This window comes from Phyllostomus hastatus, unplaced genomic scaffold (genome assembly GCF_019186645.2).
Source record: "Phyllostomus hastatus isolate PE091 unplaced genomic scaffold, TTU_PhHast_1.1 phas_contig_40, whole genome shotgun sequence".
In the NCBI taxonomy this organism is placed as follows: domain Eukaryota; kingdom Metazoa; phylum Chordata; class Mammalia; order Chiroptera; family Phyllostomidae; genus Phyllostomus; species Phyllostomus hastatus.
The window spans coordinates 6630526-6642844 of record NW_025333872.1 but is presented as its reverse complement, the minus strand read 5'-3'; the positions used below and the strand labels follow the sequence as shown (position 1 = coordinate 6642844).

The 12319-nt window shown below is 44.5% G+C and overlaps 1 protein-coding gene across 3 annotated transcripts in view; it reads right to left on the bottom strand.

Moving 5' to 3' along the window:
* The window catches only part of BICRAL (BICRA like chromatin remodeling complex associated protein), a 99041-nt gene that overhangs the window by 67394 nt on the left and 19328 nt on the right, over positions 1 to 12319 (bottom strand). For 2 of the 3 annotated variants that reach the window (XM_045843106.1, XM_045843108.1), the window contains exon 2: positions 4745 to 5002. In XM_045843106.1, the coding sequence (XP_045699062.1) occupies positions 4745 to 4750 (6 nt within the window). In that variant the 5' untranslated portion in view covers positions 4751 to 5002. Of the gene's footprint in view, positions 1 to 4744; positions 5003 to 12078; positions 12170 to 12319 lie in introns of those variants that run through there. The other variant, XM_045843107.1, reaches the window with a different exon arrangement.

Here is a 12319-nt window from a genome sequence, read left to right as displayed (position 1 = left end):
TCTCTTAAAAACAAAACAAAAACATACCACTGCCCTAATTAAAACCCTTCAAAAGGTTCTCATTCTCACTGATAGAACATCCCCAAACCGGATACTGCCTAATAGCAAGAGACCCTGTAGGATCTATCCAACTCCATCTCAGTCCTTTGTCCTCCTGCTTCTAACACCCATGCCCTTCCCAGCCTTTCTGGTCTTCGCACTTGTTCCCAGGCCAGGAACGGCTCCCCAGCTTTTCACATGGCTAGCACAAGCTCATGCTTCTAGTCCAACTCGAAAGTCACCTCTTCATAGGGGAGGTGACTCCCCTTGACTTTTACTAGCCAGTCATTTGCCACAACACACTCTTAGATCTACCAGCTTAGTCACTTCTAATAATTTTTCTTAATCTGTAATTACCTTGGTTACTTGTTTACTTATTTCCTGTTTTCCCCACTAGACTGTAAGTTCCACGAGGACAGAGATCTTATCTGTCTTGATTCCACTACAGGGTACTTTAAAATAAGGCAGCTACTCTTTCCCTCTAAGCAGGTTCATTTTATTTATTTAAATATATAATCTTTATCATCTTTTTCCCATTACCATTTAGTCCCCTTATACCCCCCTCCCCTCAGCAATCACCACCCTGGTGTCCATGTCCACGAGTCTTTTTTAATTTAATAGATGGGTTTATTTTAGATTTCTCTTCATTTCAAGCCTTAGTGGAATTTTGTCAAAGAATATAATTACTTTGGCACTTACCATGAAAAACAAAGGGAGAAGAGCCACAAAGGCAGTTCAAAATTAGAACTCCACCCACCCACTGATCTAGACTGGACACAGACTGGACATGGGTATTCAACAGTTGCTCCTTAAAAATTTTTAAAATGTGGACATATAATTTTGTCATCAAAAAGCCAAAAGTTTTCAACCATTTCCTCTGGCAATTACTAAGCATAAGAGTGACTTGGGAATAAAGGAAAGCACAAAATAAGTATGCGGTCCTTGCTCCAGAGAAGTTAATGATTTCACCACTGACTGGGTTCTCATTTTGATCAGATTGGCTATTCATCATCACTGGTGCCGGCATTTCTTCCTGACCTTGTGTCTGTACGCATATTGTTATCAGGTTTCATGTTTAGAATAATTTCCCCATCCTAGTTCCCAAAACCCAAAAGATTAGATTCAGGGGGAAAAAAACCCCTTTTCCCAAGGATTTATCTCTAAGCTTTTATTTCAAGATTTTTTTCTACCCTATTCCTAATTTATCAACCCTGGATTCAATTCTATTTTTGTTACATAACTGCCTTGACTAAGCTAGATGGCCCATCTAGACCTAAAAAACTATGTTATTTTTCTCAGTAGATTAAGACAGGCTTTTAAAAATGTCCTGAGCTTTTAGTCTTAGGATAGCTAAGCCTGCTTTCTGTAAGAAAGTAGTTCTAACAATTTGATAAGAGGCAGCTATGGGAGAAAAATAAAAATGAGAATGGTGCAAGCAATAAACTGTGGAAACTCAGAATGATATGGACCAAGCCCCACATTCCAACTCTGAAAGACCCCGCAGCGCAGCACAGCACTATTCCCAACGCACACCTGCGCACACCTGCGCCACAAGCACCGCCTGGAGAACTTCGGCATAGTCCTGCCTGCTGGCACCTATTCCGACGTGAGGAGGTCCTGGCTGCGCCAGAACTTCAAAATTGGAAGAACTTAGGATTGAGAAATTGAAAAGTCAGCTTAAAACTGAGACTGTCTAACACACTGGAGCTTGTGAAAAAACCAACTAGCCCTAACAAATAATGAAGAGGTGATGTGGCAATCTCTAAAAACTTCTCCCCAGTGAATTCTAAACACTCAGATTCGGAAACCACAAGTTCAGGGCCAAGAACATGGCTTTTGGGATCCAATGTCAATTCTACCACTTAAAACGGCAAGATCTCAATATCTAGGTTAACATTAGTTCCTTCTCTGGTAAAGAGATGATACAATCAACATCGCAGCCTTGGCTGGTGTGGCTCAGCGGACTGAGCGCAGGCCTGAGAACCCAAGGGTCACCACTTGGGCTCCCGTGGGGGTGCCAGCCTGGGATGCAGGCAGTGGTCTTCCCCCCCGTGGGAGAGGCAACCAATCGCTGTCTCTCTCACATGGATGTTTCTGTTTTTCCCTCCCTCCCCGTCTCTCTAAAAATAACTAAAATCTTTTAAAAATAAATAATAACATCAATTTTGCAGGACTAATATGATAAATAGGAACTAAATAAAGCACCAAGCACAGTTCTTGGCACACTATATAGTGGGTTTTTTTAAAACAGGAGGACACACTGCTGCTACTATGTTACTTTTATCCACTAGAAATTAACTATTTACTTTCCACCTCTGTGGACTTCTAAAGAGATCAAAGCTTTCCAGACTTATTCCTCTTCCCAATAACCTTTTCAGTAACAGTTAAAGTTAAAACCTACGCCTCTCTTAATACGCAGCTACTACAGGACGGATACTTACATGGGGTGCTTTCAAGGAAACACTAGTGAGTCAGGGAACTGAGAAGCCTTATGTCCATGAGGGACTACCCCAAACACAGGGCAGTGTTTCTATTTTGTTTGTTTTAAGAAAAAGAAAGGGGTTCAAGTCTCAGTGAGTCAAAGCAAATTTAATTTCCCAGATCAGAATTCCAAAACACTTTTAATTTACTACAGTTGGGAATAATATGAAGGCCAACAAGAAGTTTCAAATCACTAAAACCCATTACCTTCCCACAATTTGAAACTAGATAAATGTCTCTCCAGGGTTACTTTAAAATACAACCAACTAAAAAAAATAAAAGTAACATAGATTAGCTACAAAGGACCACGTTACTGGAAGGCAGACAGCCATTGTCCCGGACTCATGCAATTTTGTAACATGGTTTTACTCTACTCTCAAAATTAATGGAAAGGGATGAAGGAAAAGCCTTAATGCCCTGCCCGCAGCAAGGACAGGGGAGACAGAGCCGCCTAGTTTCAGGCAGCAGGAGGGGTGACGGGAACCCCTCACTCCAGTGTTGGCCGAGCGGGTGCGAGGGGGTGCGGGCTCAGGGAGGGAACCCGTCCGCCGGCAGCCGGGACGCGCAGCCCACCCTTCTTCAAACGCAAGTGGCAAGGAGCAGGATGCCGCAGCCCCAGCCCTCCCCCCTCCCCCTCCCAGCCTGTGGCCCGGTCTTTTGGGCCCGGGTGAGGACAGCGCTACACAGGCCCCCAGCTCAGCAGTGCGCCCCTGACCCCACTGGCCGCCTTCAGCACCCGGAGCGTGGCTCCCCCTCGCCCCGCACCTCACGGAGCCCGGGCAGGCAAAGCGCCCAGGAAGGGCGCTGCCTGCGCCGCTGGGGAAGATGGCGCCCGCGAAGCAACTGCGCCACCAGCCCTGGCGAGCGGCCAGGCCCAGCGCCATCTTAGCCCCTTCTAACCGCCGCCACTACCCGCCCTCCGCAAAATCTCGCATGCGGAGCGACTGCAGGGCGCGAACCACAACGGGCCCCGCACTCTCGGCCAAAACAGTGCCACCAGAGTCTCTCTCCTCTTCGGCCCGGCCGCGGGGTCCCGCAGGAGGCGCCTGGCTGGGCCGCGGGTCCTCTGCGTGTCGCGAGGGCTCATCTGGGCCGGGCTGCGGGTCCTCGGCGGTGCTCCGGGGTCAGGCGGCGGGAAAGGGACAGTCCCGCTGGCAGGCGCGCGCCAAGGAGCGGGCCGGGGAGCTGGCCGGGGTGGGCGGCCGACCCCGAGCTCTCCCTGCTGCGGCCCGGCCTTCGCTCTCCTCGCCGCGGCCACCCATAAAAGCGGCGAGGAGAAAACCAGGATGAAAAATAAACCTGGACCCGCCGCCGCCTCCCTCCCCACCCTTTCCCCTCCCCCTCCGGAGACACGGGGTCCATTTTGCCGAGAAGAAAGAAAATGCGATTCACACCCAAGAGCTTCCGAGGGAGAAAAGGAACGAGGGGGTGGGGGGTAAAACAGAGGGGAGGAGATTGGAAAAGCTGATTTTTCTTCTTCGTCCGCCGTCACTCTTGGCCCTCCCTGCCCCCCCGCTCGTGGCCCCACTGCGCTGTCCTCCCCTTGCCGAGCCCTACTCCCTCCTTCCCTGCTCCTGGCGGCTCCGGGGGGCGGAAAACACACTCACACTCGCGCACACAACTAATTTTAAACCGGCTCAATCAATGAGTCATTAAAAGGCTTCCCTCCCCTCCCTTCCCCACCACCAACCGCCACGCCACCCCCCTTCCCAGGCTCTCCCTCTCCCCGCTCCAGAAATTTGCATCCGCGGAAAAGAAAAAAAAAAAAAGAAGGCGCTGGGGCCCCCCACGCCGCCCGGCGCCCCCAGCCCGGCCCCGCCATCCCCTGCCCGCCCGCGCCCCCGCCCGAGACTCTGAACTTGGTCTTCCCGGGCCCGGGCGGCGCTGGGAAAGGCATAAACACTCGATTCCCCTTTTCTCCGTGTCCATTAAACATCCACCCACCACCACCATCACCCACCCACAAACCCACCCCCCCCCAAAAAAAAAAACACAGCCTTAGCCAATAGCTCTCTGGGCTGAAACCTAATATCCTGGTTTTGGCAACTCGGTGTTTAATTTGCTCCTCTTTCTTTTCTGTCTGTCTGGAGATAGATCTCCTCCAGTCCCCCCTCCCTCGCTTGTCCCCTCCCCGAAGGAAAGAGGCAGAGGAAGGAGGTTGTGTGTTTTTTTTCTCCTTGAAATTTTTATCACAAAATTATAATACACTCAAAGGGAAACTCACCGTCATGAAAAAGCAGTGCCTTGTCAACGGGGTTTCTGCGCCATCGCACCAGGGGCGGCGGCGGCGGGCGCGGGGCGCGGGGCGCGGGCGCGGGAGCTCCCGGCCGAGCGGCGCCGGCCACACGCGCTCCGCTCTCTCTCTCTCACTCACCCCCGCGCCGGGCGGCGGGCGCCCGCTCCCCGCGCCCGCCCGGCCTTCATGCTCTGCGCCCGGGCAAACCGCTCGCCTGCTCGTCTACCTCCAAACTCCGGTTCTCGCCTAGCAAAAAATGTTAAGATTAGAATTTTTTTAATTAAAAGATTTTTAAAAGTCAAGGTCCAAAGATGTTAATTCCTGTTTTCTTTGGGATTTTTTTGTTAACTTCAGAAATGTACTGCTTTACTCAAGAAACAGGTTTATTTGACTCTTTAAAAAAAATGAAAATCTACAAGATACATGCTATTCTCCACAGGCGCCCTACACACACACACACACACACACACACACACACACACACACACACAGAGTCCAGTTCTAGCTCGAAGTAGGGGGGTATTAAAAAAACAATATTTGTTTAGAACTCTAATTAGAACAAGCCTCAGTAAATACTTTTTTAAACGTGCTTAAAAAAAACCCTAAAAGGTCACTTTTAACTTAGTTATTTGGCAAATAACTGATTTTTTCTAACTTTTAACTGTAGAGCTTTCCTTTCATCACCCCCTTTCCATTCCAAAAATGCTTTAAAAACCTTATCTGTGAAACCTGTATGTCAACACTAAACAGACAAGACAAAACAAATTTAGCGGCCAAGATAAAGGTGAGGAAATAAGTCACTCTCAAAACATTCAATTCCTATTGTCTTCTCTTTCCGTGTAGATATCCTTCATCACCACATTTGTGGAACTTCCACTACACAATCCCCCATCTTCAAAAGGGAGCTACCCAACCTTTTAAGTGTAATTATCACCCATTTTAAATCTCAAATCTCGTTGTTGAGAGTCTCCATAAACCATCTAGCTCACTGAGAGTGTTTAAGTAAATGTTAACTATGACTGTGGATTGGGAGAGGATGCCTTTGTGGTCAAGATTAACTACATTTATTTTTCCTGTAAATGCCCACAAAAATATAGAAGAGAGGGTTGTTATTGTCTTTTAGTTCAAATAAACATCAAGTATAAATAAAGGATGAACTGTATAAGCGTGTGATTCAGATTTAAAATATGCATATGCAAGCCCCTGAAATGTTCCAAATTATTTTAAATTAGTTTATAATGCCTATAGCAATGGGGTTCTGCAATGAACAGAATGCTCACAACCATGTTCCTCAGATATTGAGTGACTTCTAAGAAAATTACTCCTAGATTTAAATTATTTACATGAAATTATTGTTTAGTTTTTATATCCCCTTAGCATCAAAAAAGGTAATGATAGCGCACCTTGCCTGCTTATATAAGGATACTGTAACTATACTATCTTGCACAAAATAAATGTCGTTTGGCATACAATGTCATATTCAAGATAGATCTTTAAAAAAACAAACAAACCATATCTTGTTCTAGTAACTGCTCCTCTGCCCTTCACAATGTATGCATTGTATTTAGACATTCCTTAAAAATACATTCAGTGATTTTGCATCACGGTATCATCGAGGTGTTTTATCACATGTGTTTCACAGCTAGCCAAGGCCTTCCTGGAATAGTAGTCTGCATAAATTAGCATATTTCTCTACACTTGACAGTTGGACCAACCAGTTATCTAATTGGCTTGGGAAAATTTTAAACATGTTTTAAAGTGCCTTTGGATTGGTTGGAATATAATTATAGTACCCATTTTGAAGAATTACATTTCAAAAGAGTCTGTAGATTACTCACTGCAATTAGGACCCACCAAGCAAGTTTTACAGCTGCTGCTCCACAGCTCCAATGAAATATTAATGGGCTTCAGAAAGCTATTCTCCCAAGTTGGCCAAAACCCCAAAGAAACACAAATCTGACTTTGAAAGATCACAAAAAAAACCAACAAAAAAACAACAAACAAACCAAAAAAACCAATAGCATGAATTCATACATAAAGACTGGATTCTGCAGGCTTTTAAAAGAATTTCCAAATGTAAGAGCACTGACAGTTATTGAGGGCCTACTAAGTGCCTCCTATATACTTATATATATTATTGGCTGAACCTTCATGAAATCCTTTAGAACAGGCTTAGTTATCCTGATTTTGCAGAAATCTCCTAATAGCTTTAGTAACTTGTCTGGGGTCACCAGTCTAGTAAAAGCTGATGGGGGAAACCCAGGCCAGGTTGATTCTAAAACTCACCCTCTCTCTTCAAGCTCTGAAAAGGATCTTGGAAACAAGCAGTTGTAGCTGTTTTAATATAAACAGGGTTCAGTGCTGTGGCATAGGCAGAGGGGGCAACCCTCTACTTCATGAAGACCTAGTTTGAGAATGCCAGTTGTCAAATCTAGTTTTACACTTTGGGGGGTTGTAAAATATAGGAGAAGCAGTGGGAAGAATTTCAGATTCACCAGGCACCCCCAAAATTGAAATCACTTAATATAACAAAACAAAAACCAACTTCTTAATTTTCCCATGTGATTAAAAACTTAATGTTTTAAATAAGGAATATGCCTGTGTATGTAAAATTTAAATTATGATTTATATAGACAAGATTTTGGTATCTAAATATTAAGATTAGAAAACTTTTTAAGAGGAAAGTTCTTAAAATAGCTTAACTATATGCAAATAACTTTAATTGTATTACCTACAATTTAATTATGTACAATTAAATGGTCGCTGTTTGGTTCCTATCTGTGTAGGTGACCTAGAAAGGAAGACAACTGGACACAAGAAAGAAAAAAAAAAAAGAGGATGTAATTATAGTTGAAATATTCTAGCCTGAGCCTAGGCCTCCAAATAAGCAGGCCCAGGGTCCACATAACAATTAACAGTGAAAATGCTTTTGTTTTTTTGCATTCTCCCACCAAATGTTTCCCTTTTCGGTTGGCCACTCTCAAAGGGAGTGAATGCAAATGCTAGACCAGATGTGTACAGATCACAGAAATCCCCAAATATACCAGGTGAGTTAGTAAATGCTCTATGTAGTGTTTGAGAAATAAAAATGTAAGAATTCTCAATGTGCATAAAAAAGGCACCTGCCTTTATTTGCACCCCTAGAGGAACTTAGTTACATACTGGACTTTAGTGCACTTGCTCTGCACTCAGATTGGCCTGGGTTCAAATTCCACCTTTGTCACACACCAGATGTGTGGCTATGGGCAGGTCACTTCACCCTTCAGTGCTTCAACTTCCTTGTCTATAAAGTAGGGATAATTATAGCACCTGTGTTTGAAAGTTATTTTAAGGATTCAGGAACTAGAGCATGTAAAGTGTTATCATGGCGCCTTATTTTACTTGTGTGTCAGGTTGAACCACGTGACATCTTCCCATGTAAATTCTGGTGGCGATCTCATACGATTCAACCTCCTGTATCTCTCTTATGTCCTTCCTGGATAGGAGGCTCCTCAAAGGCTTTTCTGTTCTCTAAGGGCCTAGCAGAGTACTTTGTACATAGTTAGCTTACAACCAATACATGTGTGATAAAAGAGAAACAGTCCCATCCACGAGATGTATAAGAATACAAGAAATGAGTATGTCTCTACCTCTACACCAGGGTAGGCAAAAGTAGGCTTACAGTTGTGAGTACATGAAACAGGATTTATTCATGTATTACTTATTAGTTATTGTATCATTTTCCCATATTAGGGGAGTAAGTAGGTCTCCTTGAACTACATTAAGCCAGTATGCAATTGATCACAGGCAGTACAGCCTTATGGTTCAGAGTTCTCTCCCACCCTCCATCAGTTACAGCTTTATCATCGCCACTTTCTAGCCCTGTGATCTTGGCCTCCTTTTTTTACTTTGCTTGGCTCAGTTTCCTCATCTGTCAAATAAAATTAACAATACCTATATCTCCAGTTGATAGGGAGACAGTTAAATGACATTAGGTATAAAAACCCTGGCTTTAGTATCTGCTATAGAGTAAAAATACTCAATAACAGTTGCCACTACTGTTGTGATTAATACTATTATTAGAAGTAACATGGGATGTTTTCAAAGCAGTACTAAACAAGCAATTGAGTTGAAGAGATCACAAATGTTTTCAATATTTTAACTACATTATTATTTTAGTTGATACATAAATAAACACTTTAAATCATCTTTGCAGATACTAAGGCTAGCTAATAATGACATATTTCAAGCTGGTTATTTTCCCTGACAGACTTTAAAATAAAAAACCTAACTCCTAACAAGCTTCTAGTACAAGGATAAGGAGTATAAGCAGAACTGTTTTTTAAAAAGAGGCATTCAGCACTCCCACCAGCCTTGCTGTCTTCCACATCTAGCCTGTTCCCCCACAGAGTATGTGAGGGGGAGGACAGTCATCAGGTTAGGAGGGCACCACATGCTGCTGGAAGGCATAGCTGGGAGGCGTCACTCACCAGCTCCCAGGCCCCAAAACAGAGCCTTCCTTCCACTCCATGCGCTGGGGCGTGGTGGGTTGTAGAGGCAGCAGGAGAGAAGTCCCGCAGGCTGCAGGGTGCTCCTGTAAAGCACCCCGAGAATTTGGTGAGAAAGCCAGCCCTGAGATAGAGCAGCCATGTAAAGGGGCTTGCTCAATAAATGTCAGTGTCCTTTTTGAAAATAAAATGACCAAGAGGTAAGACATCTGAAAAAGGAACCACCCCACAGAGATGACTTGTAAATTCAAGTTGAAGCAAAGAAATAAGTAGGTTCTAAGCAGGTGCCAAGATATAGCCTTAACACTGAAGGGGAAAAAAAAAGGAAGTATAACCTCCATAAGCATTTTGATCACCAAAGTCACTAAAGAGCCTCATTCTTATTTGAGTATAGGAAAGTTAATCAAATATTTTAAGAATCCACATGAAATACTCCTCAGACCACACATTTCTCTTTTTCCTAAATCTTTAGTTACTAGTTCCATTTTCCAGGTACTCTGATACTGCAAAAGGTGACAACACCCTGAGCACAGGTGCAAGTACTCTTGTTCCCAAAAAGGTTTATAACATCGGCCTCCTTGTAAATCACACTGATCAACTAGCAGTTGGGTGTGTATTTATCAGTCACTTGTGAGTTAGATTAACCTGAGCCAGGTCTCAGCCAGTTGGGAGGAGGTTGTTCAGAGAGGGGCAATCGGAGCAAAGGAAATGTACACTCTTGAGGTACAGTTCACACGGGGCTTGGGGGGCACAGATGAATCGTTCCTGCCCCACCCTAAGCACAAACCAAAAGTCAAATAATCATTTCCCTTCCGTAATGTGATGTTCTCCCTAGTCTCTGTGTTCATGGACCAACCCCCACCCCCAGCTATTTTAGGATTGTCTATGCTTTCTTCTCATTCTCTTATCTGCCTTAAACCATGCAACCCACCTCCAAAACCTCCCTCAAATCCGAGTCCCTCTTTTCCACCAACTACCTTCGCCCAGATTCAGGTCCTTATCTCTTGCCGGTCTCCCAATTTTAGTTCCAGTCAACCAGTTTTCCATCTAAGTCACCTCTTTTAAAACATGTTGCTGGTTGTGTCACACCTCTGTCAGCACCTCACTGCCCAAAGCAGTGTTTTGGAATACAAATTCCCAAGACCAAACCCATCACCAGAGAAATGGAATTTTTAAAAAGATTTTATTCATTTATCTTTGGAGAGAGGGGGAGGGAAGGAGAAAGAGAGGGAGAGAAACATCAATGTGTGGTTACTTCTCACACGCCCCCTACTGGGAACCTGGCTTGCAACCCAGGCATGTGTTCTGACTAGGATTTGAACTGGCGATCCTTTGGTTTGCAGGCAGGCACTCAATCCACTGAGCCACACCAGGCAGGGTGAGAAATGGAATTTCTGAGGAGAGCTGAGGCATACTACTTTTAAGGTTCATTAATTAGCCTCCCCAGGGACATTTCTAGCCTCTCCTCCCTGAGTACCCTGTGATCCAATCCAGAGAATACTCTGACCCTGAACAAAATGGTCCACATTTGGGCATATCCTTTGCCCTCTGCCTGAATGCCCTTCTTCCTCTGGGGCAAGTCCACCATTCTCCAAGGCCCAGCTCAAATGCCACCTCCTCTGGGAGTCTTTCTTTCATCCCCTGCAGCAGTGGCTTTCAAACATCTTTGCCTAACACTCACTACCAAGAAATATATTTCACATTGCAATGCAATAAATATATAACTGAAACAATGGCTTAGGAAAACACTAACTAAACTTCCCAGTGTGGCTTAATGGGTTGGGCGATGTCCTAAAAGGCAAAAGGTCACTGGTTCAATTCCGAGGCAGAATACCTGCCTAGGATGCCATTTGATAGATGGGTGTGATGTTTCTCTCTCACATGGATGTTTCTCACTCTCTCTTCCTCCCTCCCTTCCTCTCTCTCTAAAAATAAGTAAGTAAAACTTGAGAAAATAAACATACTATGGAGAATGCAACTTGATGTATTTCATTCTATTCTATCTCACTTTAAAAATGCTGTTAGTTACCTTGTAAATGGATTTTATGATCCACTAATGGAGGCGACCCTCATTTAGGAAATACTGCTTGAAGTGAATAAATGGCTCCCTCTCTGTGCATGTGATACATACCTCTATTCTACTATTTATCACACTTGCAGTAATTATCTGTTTACAGTCTGTCTTCACCTCCCTCCCAAAAACGCACACATCACAACCAAGTCAGCATGTCCTAGGGCACTTGCGCAGCCATGACAAATGCAGAAATGAAAATATTGGTGAAGGAATAATTTAAGAGCTTTTGCACGTGTCTATTTTTTTTTCTTTTCCCGTTATGGTTCACAGCATAATCTATCGGCGACTCCCAAGAGGCTGCTGGGCCTGGGAACCACGCTAGCTTCAACTCTTAAGTTAACAGCAAATTTTAAAAACAGCCATTGCATTTCAGTACAATTTAACCAACGATTCTTTTTCCCCTCAAAAATAAAAACCACATACAGGCAAAACCAACCAGAAAATATTTTGTCTGATTGCTAGCTTGCCAAGACTGCAAATGTGGGCAAGCAAATCTCTAACTTAAGTAAGATACTTAGAAGCAAACATTCAAAAACCTCAAAACCCTCCTTCCGTACCACTTCAGAAAGGAAACCCCCTCCAGCAGGGCGGGTGCAGATACAGAGGCCTTTCTCTCTGCACTGCCTAAAGCTCCATTTCTCGCTAGGTTGTCCCCATCAACACAAACAAATGAAAAAAGTAGAAAACCCAAAAAGAAACCAGAGCAGCTAACATGAACCGCGGTAAGGAACCCGGGCGGCAAGTTCCGGTGCGAATTGTACCTGTGATGGATGCGCGGGCGGGCGAGACAGCGGCCCGCAGGGGAGGGAGCGGTTTTCGGCAGCACGTGGCTCCCTTGACAGGAAACCTGCCTGCAACACCCCCTAACTCTGCACACTGCTCATTCGCAGCACCGTCATTTGTGCGATGCTAATTTGCTCAATGTGCTCGGAAACGTACTCGGAGTGGTTCGATGAAAATATATGGTAGGCTTGGTGGGTGCTGGCCCTAGGAGCCGGCTGG